At 54.3% G+C, this 13,938-nt stretch overlaps 1 protein-coding gene across 1 annotated transcript in view; it reads right to left on the bottom strand.

Annotated features, from left to right (window-relative positions):
- Window positions 1-3,141: 3,141 nt before the first annotated feature.
- Window positions 3,142-13,938, bottom strand: part of MON1A (MON1 vesicular trafficking associated A) — a 32,415-nt gene continuing 21,618 nt past the window's right edge. Inside the window, exons 3-6 of the mRNA XM_048856549.2 lie at window positions 10,401-10,868; window positions 8,737-9,496; window positions 6,352-6,499; window positions 3,142-4,530 (exon numbers count right to left, since the gene is read on the bottom strand). Of these exons, the coding sequence (XP_048712506.1) occupies window positions 4,390-4,530; window positions 6,352-6,499; window positions 8,737-9,496; window positions 10,401-10,868 (1,517 nt within the window). The 3' untranslated portion in view covers window positions 3,142-4,389. The remainder of the gene's footprint in view (window positions 4,531-6,351; window positions 6,500-8,736; window positions 9,497-10,400; window positions 10,869-13,938) is intronic.

The raw sequence follows: 13,938 nt of genomic DNA, 5'->3' as shown, positions 1-13,938 counted from the left end.
TCAAATACATTTCAGAGTAACAGCCATGTTAGTCTGTATTCGCAAAAAGAAAAGGAATACTTGTGGCACCTTAGAGACTAACCCACCTCATCGGATGCATACTGTTTCCACAGTATGCGTCTGATGAGGTGAGCTGTGGCCCACGAAAGCTTGTGCTCAAGTAGGTTGGTTAGTCTCTAAGGTGCCACAAGTACTCCTTTTCTTTTTACTCAAATAAATTTGTTAGTCTCTAAGGTGCCACAAGCCCTCCCCGGAGTAACTAGCCCCCCTCACTGAGCCAAGGGGTCTCCTCGCCACATGCTTGCCCTTCATTCCTCTTCTGTCCTGGGCCTCGGGATTATCCCTCCCCCCTCAAGATTCCCTTCTCCTGCCCCCCCCCGCCCCTCCCCAGGCATTTGCCCTCTCCTATTTCCCGTCCTCCCTGTATCTCTCAGACCCTCTTCCAGCAGGCTCCTCCTTCCCCAGGAGCTGCTGGCGCTTGCTCCCCTGTTCTAAACCTGCCCCCACCCCAGACAAGTGTGTCTGCCCCCAGGGTGCTGCTGCTGCTCTCTCGGTGCCCTTGACTCAGATTTGCCTCTGCCAGAGCTCCCCTCCCCGCACCCCTCTTATTTCCTCAGGGAGGTCTCACAGCTTCCCCAGGTTAAACGCAGCAAAACTGGGGCCCTTCACCCTCCCTGTTCCCCAAACTTGGCCTGGCTGCTGCCAAACCCCATTGTTCTTCCCCGTCCCCTTGGGATCAGCTCTCTCCCACCCTGGGTGCCTCATGCCTCGCCTGAAGCCTGCAGCCTTCTTTTCCTCCCCTCCCCTGTCCAGCCTATTCTGCCCACTGCAGCCAAACTCTCCTCCCTTGGCCCACCATGGGGGTCCTGTCTGCTCCCTGCTCAGATCCACCCACCGGCCTCCAGCCTTCGCCCAGTGAGCCCACGCACCTCATCCTCTTCCTGAAGGCTCTGCCTGGCACTGCCATGTTGTAACCCCCAGCATGCCTGTTCCACCGGCTCCATCCACCTCCCCGAGTCCTTCATCTGCTCCGGATCGCATCACTGAGTCTTCTTCCCCAGGGGTCCTCCTGCAGCGCCAGCCTCTCTGACCCAGGGCAATGAACCCCATCCACAGCCTGGTCTTCACACTGCCCTTCTCGCTGCCAGCCGTCCCCTCCTGCTGGCCTCATCCATCCCCTGCTGGCTGCTTCTGAGGAGACACCACCACTCTTAGGATGCTGAGTGCATCGATGCACTGGAGCAGTAACACTGTCGGCATTTGAGAGCTGCTACCCTTCTCTGCAAAGGGCCCAGCCCTGCAGACCCACATGCATGGGAGCAGCCCTCGCCCTATTCTCCAGTGGGACTACTCCCCGAAAGAGAGTCGCTGTGCTGGACCCAGGCCTGGTAGTGCGTCATGCACAGCGGAAGGAAGGGGAAGGTGTCAGAGGTTCAGGAATTGGACTGTAGAGGTTGAGCATGGAGAGGAAGGCTGGCCCCATGGCTAGGCCTTACCTTGAGAGCCAGATGACCAGGATTCAGTTCCCAGCTTTGGTTCACTCCCTGAGTGAGCTTTGGTTGGTTGCTGTGCCTCTGTTCCCGTCTGTAAAACAATAATTATACCTCGTAGAGAGCATCAGTGGCTCTCAACACGTGGCATAATTGTTGTGCATTTCCCTTGCACCGCCATGAGGCAGGACAGGACTAGCATCCCCACTGCACAGAGGCTAAGTGACTTGCCCAGGGTCACACCAGAGGCCTGTGACAGCCCAGGAAGTTCACCACGGGCCTCCCATGGCTGAGGCTGCTACCCGAGTACAGCTCTTGTGCATGGGAGGGTGGGGCATGAGGATAAGTCTCTTCTGGATTGAGGGGCTCAGATATGCTGGTCATGGGGGCCAGGTACCCAAGATAGCAACAGAGCCTGAAAAGGCAGAAGGAAGGCTGCCCTTCTCAAACCAGGTCACTGACACCCCAGAACTCAGCCCCCTAGAGACTCACCATGCTGGTTGCGGTGAAGGGGGGCCCAGGTTTGCATGGAATGGGTGCCCTTTACTGCTGAGCTTTGTAGGCCAAGGTTCAGGGCAGATGAGGCAATGACTGGCAGGGTTGTGAAATCTGCCAGGGAGGATGTGGTTTATAGTTGCACTGTGCAGATCCTGGAGTCCAGATTCCCCACTGGGCAGCAGGCACCAGCTGCTCCCAATGGTCTCCCCACTCCCCAGCCCTGTACGGTGCTTATGGAGAGCTCCCTGTGTTCCCAAAATGCCTTTCACACTCATGGGCCCATAGTGAACAAGTGAAGGAAAGAACCTCCAAGCCTTAGACAAATCCTCCTTTTCCACCCTTGGAGCTGGGGGCCTGATTTCCCCCACCCTGTGGTCTCTTGGGACAGATCAGTGATGGCCACCTGCTAGTCACACTCCTTGTTCCCCAGGGACACATCTCCTAGCAGGCCGAGAGGACAGCCAGGGCTGCTCTATCCTCTCCTCTTGGCCCAGGGTGACTGGCAGTTCAGGGGGGTGAGATCTTACCACTGCAGCTACACCGAGAGGATAGGATCAAGGTGCCTCGTATCGCTATAGCTTATTCCTCTTATCTGTGCTGAGGCAGGGCCCAGGAGCCAGGTGTGGCCGTGGACAAGCACATGGTGCTGGCTTGGCCTGGGCCCACCACTGGCACCATCCGGGTGCAATTCCAAAGTCTGCTTGGGTCAGTGGCACATTGCAGGGCTGCTGAAGGCCCCTGCCCCTGCTGGGCCATGGCACCCACTTTATTAACCCCACATGGGACATTTGTTCTGGGCTGTAGTATTGCAAATTCCTGAAAATAAGAACAACTGATAATCATTGTAAAGCACCGAAGAACAGCAGGACATCCAGCTGTGCCGAGCACGTTCAGGCTACACCAGAGACAGTTTGGGCTACAATGAAGATCGTTTGGCTTTTCAGAGACAGTGAACAGGGGTCCCAATGGGGCTCACAACGGAAACTGACTTTAACCTCAGACTCTGGCCCCAGCCCTTCCCCGCTCTTATCCTCTGCTGCCACCACATGGCCATCTCCCTGCAATAAAACCACTGTTGTTTCTCTAAATTGGTTAGTCTCTAAGGTGCCACAAGTACTCCTTTTCTTTTTGCGAATACAGACTAACACGGCTGTTCCTCTGAAACCTGTTGTTTCTCTGCAGCCTTTATTCAGTGATGTTGGTTTCCTCCTCCAGCCCCATCCCAGGATCTGGTGCCGCTGTGGCCATGAACACGGATCAGCTGCTGAGCTGACTCCGAAAACCCAGCCACAGGGACAGGCAAACTGCCCGCGATCTGGGCTTGGGCAAGATCCAGGGAATACCTGGGGGCGGGAGAGGCCGGCACTGACTAACGGAGACCTGGGGGTGAATCCTTCTGGGCTTGGAGACCCAGCCACCCTGGCCTCCCCAGGGTGACCCCACCAACACAAGGCAACATGGAGGCCTCCTCACTTTGGAGCCCAGAGGGTCTGTTCTTCCTGTCCGGGTCCCTGCCTCTAGCCCCCCAATGCTGCCAGACTGGTCTGGCCGGGAGACGCTGGTATGGAGATGCAAGGAGCAGGGGAAAGCTGGAAGGCAGCAGGGAGAGGGACCACACCAAGGGGCCCTTCCTGCTCATGGCAAGTCGCCCTATGTGCCCTGCCCACCAACGCCCCTGAGAACCTGTCCCTTGGGGAGCCAGGCCGAATGCCTGGGCCTGGCAGATGGCTGGGGTGGAGTTGGAGCCAACAGGTTCTGTGGCTCCCAGGCAGTGACCCCTGGCTCAGAGACCTGGACCCCAGGGGTAGGGGGGTGGGGGTGGAGCAGTGGAGATGCCACCTCAGCACTCTGGGAATAGTCTAATGATGGAGAAAAGAGGGAAGGTGCTGCAGGAAGAACCAGGGGTCCTAGGAGCCCAGTGCAGACTGAGCGCCCACCCCTCCCCTGCCCACCATGGAGGCAGCTAGCAACGGGTAGATCCCTTCCACCCGAGACTGAGGGATATACCCCAGGAATGAAGATGAGTGTCGCAACAGGGGAGGGAAGCAGGACAGGGTGGAGAGGCTGAGAAGTGGCAGGTAAGGTAAAAGCACTGGCTGGAGGCTGTAGTGGGGAATGCGTGTCCAGGTGGGGTGGCCCCTCAGTAGCAGGGGTCTCCACTGGGTCCTGGTCACAGCACAGGGGAACTCGGGAAGCTTTAGGGTCTCTAAAATCTGCTATTTAACAACCATTAATGACATTAATGTGCTTTCCCTGCGTTTGGGGGCAGAGGGCTCTGCTTCCCAAGGGTCTCCCTTTCCCGCCATCCCCCACGCACACCAGGAGGGCGGGGCTTGCCCTGGAGGGTGTCCTGATCAGAGCTGGGAATGCTCTGGGCATGGCTGGCACGGCACAGCACCCATCAGTAGGTCTGTGGTGTCAGGATGAAGAGTCGGTCCTCTTCCCTGCGGATCCACTTCATGAGCTTGTTGACGGCGCTGACAGCGGCTGCCTTGGTCCCCAGGGGGCTGTAGCACATGTAGAGCTCGAAGGCACTGGTCACCTACGGAAGGGATGAGAGCGAATCCCAGTCAGTGCCTGGGCACAGAGCCTACCTCCAGATGCCAGGAAGGGTCCGGAGGATGGCCCAGCGATGAGGTCACTAACTTAGGAGATGGGGGTTCAATTCCTTGCCCTGTTACAGACCTCGGCCCAGATCATGTAGTCTCTCTGGCCTGTTTCCCCGTCTGAGCAATGGGAAGGGCAGCACTGCTGCATGGGTGGGTAATGAAGATATGTACATTAGAGACTGCAAGTGGACAGGGCTTTCTACCTCCTAACTGGGGAGCAAAGGTTGTTGGCACGTTTCCATAATTAACATTGTCCATTCTGCTTATGAAAGTTTAAACCCTGTAAGGGCCATCCCTTCCCCCCAGGAGCTCCCTGGATTTGTACTAAAAACCGATGGATTTAACCTTTCCATCCCAGGCAGATGCTCAAGTTATGCCCACTCATGCCATATAACAGCAGCTACTTTTCCTAGAACGCAGCAGCCCTCACCTCTAACATGGAGATGAGGCCTGTGGAAAGGCCTTGCTGCACTGCATATTGGAAACTATCTCAGCTCAGTATGGAGCATTGCATGCTGCAATGGGTACATGCTGCAATAGGTGCATCCTGGCACATCAAGGACCCCGACAAGGCTAGGGCTCTCCCACAAAAGCCAGAGCAGGGGGCAATCCCAGGCTTGCAGAACAACACTAGAAGTCTCCTGCCATGTATTCACATTGTATCACCATGGGGTCCCACAGCATCATCGTGCTACAACCTAAAGGTCACACCGCTGTTGTGTGAGGATGCACGCTAGAGATGGCCTCTCAGAAGAGCAGCAAAAGAGTACGGCAGCAAAGAAGAACGTTGACAAATTGGAGCGAGTTTGGAGAAGAGCCAGGAGGCTGATTAAAGGATTGGAGAACCTGCCTTATAGTGAGACACACAAGGAGCTCAATCAATTTAGCTTAATAACAAAAGGGTGAGGGGGTGACTTGATCACAGTCTGTAAGTACCTAAAAGGGGGACAGATATTTAACAATGGGCTCTTCAGGCCAGCAGGTCTAACATAGCCCAATGAGTGGAACTTGAAGGTAGGCAAATCTAGACTGGAAATAAGGTGTACATTAACAGTGAGGAGAATTAACCGTGGGAACCACTTACCCAGGGTTGTGGTGGGTTCTCCATCACTGACCATTTTTAAATCCAGATGGGATGTTTTTCTATAATATTTGCCCTAGTTCAAACAGGGATAATTGGGGGGCAGTCTCTACAGAGGGGGGCAGACTAGATGGAATCATCTATGAAACCCCTGGTTACCTGGTACATCATGGTTGTCACTGTGTTGCAAAACCATGGCCATTTGGAACTCTGTGGTGGGGCAGGGCTGGAACTCAGATCGGCCTGCCTATGCCAAAAGCCCAGGACTCTGCCACTTGAACTAAAGGAGATTCCCCTGAGCAGCAAACAATATAGGGCTTATGACACACCTGAGCAGTTCTTATTTTCTCTCTCTCCCCAGGTATTTCCCAGGCACTTATCCTAACAGTGTGTTGGTATCCAGGTTCCATGCAGAGGAAATTCCATGCAGAGGACAGTTGAACATACACGCTAACCAGATCACTTCAGTGTACTCTAGCTCTCCTATCTCAGCTTGTTACCCCCATTATGGCATATTGGTCTTTGCCCCCTCTAGTGGCTGGTCCTAATAAGAGGAGAAAAGTCTACTACTACTGACAGCACTAGTCCTTTAGCTCAAATGACAGAGGCTTGGCTGGTCCATTACGACCTCTCTAGATGTGGGGCAGCTGATGGAAGGATGAGTGGTTCTTACCCAAGCCAGGAGATTTTCGCTGGGTCCTGTGAAGTAGATGTTTTTCAGAGGGCGGGAGGAGTTGTGGGCACGGCTGTGCAGGTACTGGTATAGCTCCAGCAGCCTCTGCTTCTCCTCCTCGCTGACATAGGGAGCCTCAATCTCAGGGCTGGAAAAACAAATTGCCCTTTGATTAACCCCCCAGAACATTAACCTGACCAGGGTAAGCTCCACACAACAGAGCAATGGAACTTCTTGTCCTCTGGGCACCCCCTTGGGTCACAGAAAGCTACTGAGCCCAGTGGGAAGCATGTGCAGACCACCCACACACCTTGCACAGTGATGGAGATCACCAGTAGCCAGCATAAGAACGGTCATAGTGGGTCAGACCAAAGGTCCATCAAGCCCAGTATCCTGTCCTCTGACAGTGGCCAATGGCAGGTGCCCCAAAGGGAATGAACAGACAGGTTATCATCAAGTGATCCATGCCCTGTCACCCAATCCCAGCTTCTGGCAAACAGAGGCTAGGGACACCATTCCTGCCCATCCTGGCTAATAGCCATTGATGGACCTATCTTCTATTAATCTATCCAGCTCCCTTTTGAACCCCGTTATAGTACTGGCCTTCACAACACCCTCTGGCAAGGAGTTCCAGAGGTTGACAGTGCGTTGCATGAAAAAATACTTTCTTGTGTTTGTTTTAAACCTGCAACCTATTAATTTCATTTGGTGGCCCCTTGTTCTTGTATTATAAGAAGGAGTAAATAACACTTCCTTATTTACTTTCTCTGTTCCACTCATGATTTCATAGACTTCTATCATATCCCGCCTTAGTTGCCTCTTTTCCAAGCTGAAAAGTCCCAGTCTTATTAATCTCTCCTCATATAGAAGCCATTCCATACCCCTAATCATTTTTGTTGCCCTTTTCTGAACCTTTTCCAACTCCAATATACCTTTTTGAGATGGGGCAACCACATCTGCATGCAGTATTCAAGGTGTAGGCATACCATGGATTTATACAGAGGCAACATGATATTTTCTCTCTTATATCCCTTTCTTGATATTTCCTAACATTCTGTTCACTTTTTTGACTACCACTGCACATTGAGTGGATGATTTCAGAGAACTATCCACAATGACACCAAGATCTCAGCACCCACCTGTGTCTGCCACCTCCTTGCAGGTGACTCTGATGGAAATTGCACACTAGCTGGCACCTGCCTGTCACTGCCAGCTCCTCTCAAGGAAACGCTTGGACCCAATGAAGGACCCAGCATGAGGAGTTATGAAGAGCAGCTAGCCTGCAAAGTGAGGAGGAGCATGTCCTTCACCACTCCCTGTCTCTGGTGCAAAGAGGTCTGGGTAATGTAATATGCAAATGAACACACAGGCCTTGCTAGATCACTGCAGTGGAGCTCTTCCCGGTGTTTGCTTTTTGCCAGGATTTGCCATGGAGGCCTCTCTATGCCCCCCCAGCCCACACCAGTCTTCAAGCCACACACAAGGGGACTTTCCAAATGGCACTGCCCTGGAAGCCTGGCAGCTGTTCCTAGACCAGAAACAGAGGTCCCTGAGAATCAGTGCCACCCCCAGTGAGGGACAGTGCAGGCTGCTATCCAAGGAGTACTCTGGGCCCAGCACGGGTCTGGGGGATGGGAGTAAGTGAGCCCTCCAGAGCAATCCATTAGGAAGGCGGCTGCAGTTGGAGTCATACACTGCAGCCTGGCTGGATGTTCCCCCTCCCATCATGTCACCAGTGACGCAGCTCCCCGAGCTGGAGCAGTGCTGGGAGCACTAGTGCAGACAGGGTCTAGACCCACTGGCACCAGCTGCCTGGAGCCTGGCCTACCTTGGCCGGCAGCAGGAAGCTGCACTGGTGGGAGCAGCAGTGGGAACATGAGGCACCTAGGCTGGTGCGGTGGGTGTCTTCTCCCGAGCACCAATCACTGTCAGGGTGGGGAAGCTACTTCATGAGCTCCCTGACTCTGGCTGCTGGGCACCCCCTTGGAGCTGCCACCCTGGAGCCCTGTGCCAGGCCTGCAGGGATCCCCTCTGCACTGAATGCCCCCCACAGCCCACTACTCAGGGCACACCTGGGAGAGATCCACTCTACCCCACAATGACACACCCCAGGGCTTCGTGTGTCCCTGACTTGCCCTTTGGTGCACGAGGTGCCGCGTGTGGCTCTAATATAAGGGCAGCTGTAAGCACAAGTGGTGGCTCTGGGGCACCCCAGGATCTGGCAGGCAGGGAAGCACCCCTGGCTGGTACTGATTGGCATGGCCACAGCTGGGAGCTACCCCTGTGCTCTGATGGGCACAGAGCAGCCCCAGGGACTCATCCCAGCCGTGCGCCCTCCCCTCAGTTCCGTGTCTGGTGATGGAGACTATGCCTGCCTCGACTCACCTGGTGAAGAGCCCTGAGCTCTTGGATTTGTAGATGAAGTGTCGTAGGTCTGGGATCCCCACCTGGGAGACGCTGTAGAAGGGGGTGCGCAGTGCCTCCAGCAAGGCATGGGACACGCCACGCTTCCGCAGGCGCTCCTGGAAGCGGCGCTTGCAGTCGGAAATGGTGAAGAAGTCCTCACGGTCGGTGGAGACCAGGAGCAGACACAGGTCCTGCTCCAAGTATGAGATGTGGGCATGGAAGAAGCCACTGGAGTTGAACTTGGGTAGGCAGATGGGAGTCCAGGCCTCACCCTCACGGAAGGAGGAGGAGGAGCTTATGAGGTTGAAGAGTAAATGCAGGTCAATGGGGTGCAGGAACTGGTCCTTTCTCCTCACCAGAGACACCAGCTGGTTCCTGGACAGCAGGATGGAGAACACCAGGCTTTTGGCCTTGGCCTGCTGGAGGCAGGTGCTCACGGTGTCTCTGAGCCCTGCTGCCATCGGCAGGCTGCGCGCGGCACCCATCAGGAAGCTGGGGTCCCGAGCCATCAGGTCCAGCAAGTTGTCGGTGATGCGCTCAGAGCCCGCCAGCAGCCTGCGCAGGTCATAGTTCTGCTTCTGCTGGAAGATGTGGTTGAGCTGGGTCCAGGTGACCAGGCTGAGGATCTGGTAGTAGATGTAGAGGAGCTCATGGGCGATCTCCTGCTCCGACTGCCGCGTCCGGGCCATGGCCACCAGCACCAGGGGGCTCCGGCGCACAAAGACCACCTTGTAGCCATCTGCTCGGCACAGGAGGAAGAGAGAGGGACACATCAGCCCAGGGCAGCACACCGCTGGAAAATACCAGGGAGCTCTCGTGGCTCCGGAGGGTCAGCGAATGAGGCCATGTCTGTGCTACAGGCACTACAGTGTCAGAGCTACGTTGTCATAGCTATGCCGGCACAACCCCGTAGCACAGGCACAGCCTACACCAATTGATGGGAGTAGGAACACCACCTCCCTGAGTGATGGTGGGTAGGTCTTCTGTTGGCCTAGCTGCATCTACACCAGGGGTTAGGTTGTCGTAACTATGGGAAGCACCATAGCTATGACGACCTAACCCCTGGTGTAGACGCATCTAGGCCAATGGAAGACTTAGCTACCATCTCTTTGCAGCTAATCAACCTACATTTTCAGTGTCAGTCAGGCCTGAGAAGCAAGGATGGCTGCCTTGCAGTGAGGTGGACACTGAGGGTAGGCTCCTCCAGCAACCCAGTGCTCCTGGACCTCGCTAGGGAAGGGAAACCCAGCACTTCCCCTGCACTGTGTCAGAGCCACGGGCTTTCATATGCCCTTTCCAGGGAGACACCAACACACAGGCCCCTGGTCTCCTCATCTGCCTCCCTCTGTAACCATCTCACAATGCCCCCAATTTGCACGCACATTCAAAGCACTCACCAACAGCAGATGACTGGATTCACACATGCAGCTGTGGTAACTGCACTTGCAAATCAGGCAGCTGTGTGTGCAGCTGGAGGCTGGGCCCAGCGCCTGCCCTGCTCCCAGGACAGCAGTGAGCTCCTGTCCAAGCTGGTGCTCCAGCCACTCTGTGCAGCGGTCGTCAGCGGAGCATCACGTCTAAGATCCAGCTAATACCCCCCGAGGCAGCATGTGCCCTCAAGTGGCCCCTGCCTGCAATGGTACCTGCATGGATAGACCTGATGGCATTCTTCTCTGCCTCCAGGAAGGACACCAGGGCCATCATCACTCCCATGGTGCTGGACAGCGCCTCCTCTGAGCCGTAGCGGGAATACACCGGCTTGCCCGCCTCGCTCAGCACGAACACATGCTTCTGATGCATGCGCCAGGCCTCCATGGTCACGTCCTCATCCTCCTTCTCTGACCGTGCTGAGTCCCTCCGGGCCGTCTGTGGTGAAAGATCCATCTCGTTCTCCTGGCTCAGCCTCATCTCCTCCTCCAGGTCTAATGCCATGCCCGTCAGCTGTGTGCTGAGCTCACTGAAGTCCTTGCTGATATGTGCCATGCTGGTCTGGTCTGCCTGGTCCCCTCGCCCTTCCTCAGGGCTCCTGGACGCAACGTCTCCATCCTCGGGGCTTGTCAGGTCCTCATAAGACCGGGTGTGAACAAACATTCCCCCCTCCTGGCCTGCCCCTGGAAACCAAGACACCGGAGAGCTTTAGCCTCTCCTCTCCAGTGCCAAGATGGCTGCTCTAAGACAAGCTAGGACAGTCAGCTGGATGGTGGGGAGAAATAAGCCAGACCCTGGGAGACACCACCACAAATGGAGGGGAACCCCACTTGAGCCCTGCAGGACCAATAACAAAGTCAGGCTCGTGTGTCCCCATCCCCCTGCTAGAGAGAGGCCCCAAGTCTCCGAACCCCACCCTGTGCCAGAGCCCCATCTCTGTAGCAGAGCAGGCCAACTCCTAAAGCAGAGCCAGCACCTCTAATGCCCGCACCCAGGGCCCGGCTGGCTCAGCCATCGGGCTGTCCAGGCACCTGCAAAGAGAAAGCAACATGGCTGACCGAAGAGCCTAGCAGTCCTCTGACTGCTGCCACAGAATGGTGCTGCCGGACCTATCTGTGCCCTACTGGGGCTGCGCACACAAAACCCCTGCACCCCTGGTGATGCTGGCAGGCCAGATACCAGCTTTTTTCCAGGCTGCAGGCTTTAGCTAAGAACTGACAAACTCATAGCTGAAGACCAGACCACTTCACCTGTATGGTAGTTTTGCTCAAAAGAGGTATTACATTCTTATAAGACATTGGGTGTTTTGACTCTGTGAAATGCTTGTAAGTTGCTGCCTGCAATAATCTCGCTTGCAATGTCTGTATCCCAGGCTATAAGAAGAGAGGTAAGTTTTATTTTATAACTTTGAAAATGTTTGCTCTGAACTTGTGAACCCAGGCACAGGAATTGTCCCCCCACCCTTCCAAAATCAGGTGGGCCATCAAGAAACATCTCAATCCAAAGGATTAGTTAACGGTCCTATCCACACCTTGGAGATGCTACCTGCAAGGAAGCTTGTCCTGTGGACTTGGAAGCTGAATGAAGAAAATAAAACCAAGTCACAGGAAAGTTTTCCATCTTTTTGGCTGTTTGAAATCTGAAGGGACAGAGACTCTTAAGGCCATGTCTATGTAAGCAGAGTCAGGATGAGCTCCACCCTGACATCTGGTGGTGAGGTGGTGCAAGTTGTGGAAAAGAACTTCAGAGGCTGATCTCATTTGCATAGGCACACCCACCCCACCTAGAATGAGGCCATAACTGCCCAAATGGTCACTTTGGCTGTTGTGGGATCCCCAGTGTCTCTGTTACTGGGGTGGGAAGAATAAATTGTTATTACCCGTATTATGGAAACTGTGCTTGGAACTGTACTTGGCCTTTTGTTATGATGGAGGGACTCACCATCAACTAAGTAGCACTCGCTAGGCAAGGGACATGGGTTCCAAAACTCTGTGAATTGAGAGAGGCTTAAGACAGGTACTTGGTGGTGTGGGCCCCTTTGTGAGGGTCTGAAACACCAATTGTACCTCTGTCTCCCTCCACTGTGGAATGTCAGAGCTAATTTTGGGTCTATTAAGAGTCTTGCTACAGGTACTGTGCTGAATTCACTTTGGCCTTATGGTGCACCAGCACTAAGGCTCCCCCTACTATGAGCTGGAATCACTGAGCACTGTGTCAAGTAGTGGGGAGCTGGAAGAACTAGAGTGCAGTGGTGCTGTTTGTGGATAGGCTGGTGGAGTGTTCGTGAGATGGCGAGGTGAGCTGTGCAGGGTGGAGCCGATCGTGAGACAGTGGTGTGTTCATGAGATGGCGGAGAGAAGTGTTTGTGAGATGGCAAGCTGTGCAGAGCGGAGCCCGTCGTGGTGGAGCGGAGCCCTGTGGGGCAGTCAGCTTCAGGACACGTAAGGTGCCCCTTACCTCTTTCCCCCCACACAGGCACATTTTAGCCAGACTGGGGAGCAACACTCTGCAGATGAACTTTTGAACTCTGGGGCTGGACTTTTTGAACTTTGGGTGACTTGTGGATTGCTGGACTCAAGAGACGTTCTGGGACTCAAGAATTCGAAGGAAAGGACGTGGCCCAATTTTCTGGGGTGGGTCTTTGCTCATGGTTTGGTTAATGAACACTAGTTGTGGTGTTTCCCCAATTTAACGCTGATGTCGTTTACCTCATGTTATTAAAGATTCTCTGCTACACCAAGACTCTGTGCTTGCGAGAGGGGAAGTATTGCCTCTTTGAGGCGCCCAGGGGGTGTGTAAGATTTTCCCAGGTCACTGGGTGGGGGCTCGAGCCAGTTTTGTATTTGCTTTGATGAGAGGGAACCCCTGTGTACTGAACCCGGCCCTTGCTGCTATCAACTTGGCCTGGCAGAAGGGTTACATCTACGTGACATATAACTTATGTCGCTCAGGGGTGTGAACAAAACACACCCTGAACGACATGTTACACCGACAGAAGCGCCATTGTGGACAGCGCCGTGCTAGTGGGAGAGCTTTTCCTGTTGACACAGCTACCACCGCTTGTGGAGGTGGTTTTATTATGTCAACAGGAGAGCTCTCTCCCACCGGCACAGAGCGGCTAAAGAAGCACTCTTACAGCAGCACAGCTGCATTGGGACAGCTGTGCCTCTGTAAGCTCGCTAGTGTAGACATGGCCTAACCTGAAGCCAGAGATCCCCAGGGGCTGCCTCTTGAGTCCGCCCTGAAAGAGATTTTGAATTGACAGATCACTGCAACTCAGTCGCTCTTAGGATTAGATGGTAACTCATTGGTGTGGATATATTCCCTTGCTTTAACCTGTAAATAACTCCCTTATACCTTTTTCCTAGTTAATAAACCTTTAGCTTGCTAATGACAGGACTGACCAGAGGCGTTGTCTTTGGAGTAAGATCTAGGGAACCAACTGATCTGGGGTAAGTGACTGGTCTCTTGGGACTGGGAGCAACCCAAATGTGTGGTGTGATTTTTGATGTAAGTGACCATTTATCACTAAGTCCAGTTTGTCTGAGTGGCAGGACTCTGTGACTCCATGGTGAGACTGTGACAGTGATCCAGGAGTTCACATTTTTTACTGGCTTGGTGAAATCTGATTATAGACCAGACCACCAGCTTGGGGTGTCTGCCCTGTTTGTGACTGTCTGTCCTGAGGTCGGCACTCACAGTCCTGAGCCTCTCCAGACAGTGTGACCACCACCTCCTCCCCCTCCTATCCCA

This window comes from Caretta caretta, chromosome 7 (assembly GCF_965140235.1).
Source record: "Caretta caretta isolate rCarCar2 chromosome 7, rCarCar1.hap1, whole genome shotgun sequence".
In the NCBI taxonomy this organism is placed as follows: Eukaryota; Metazoa; Chordata; order Testudines; family Cheloniidae; genus Caretta; species Caretta caretta.
Note: the sequence above shows the minus strand (reverse complement) of the source record. Positions and strands in the feature narration are given on the sequence as shown.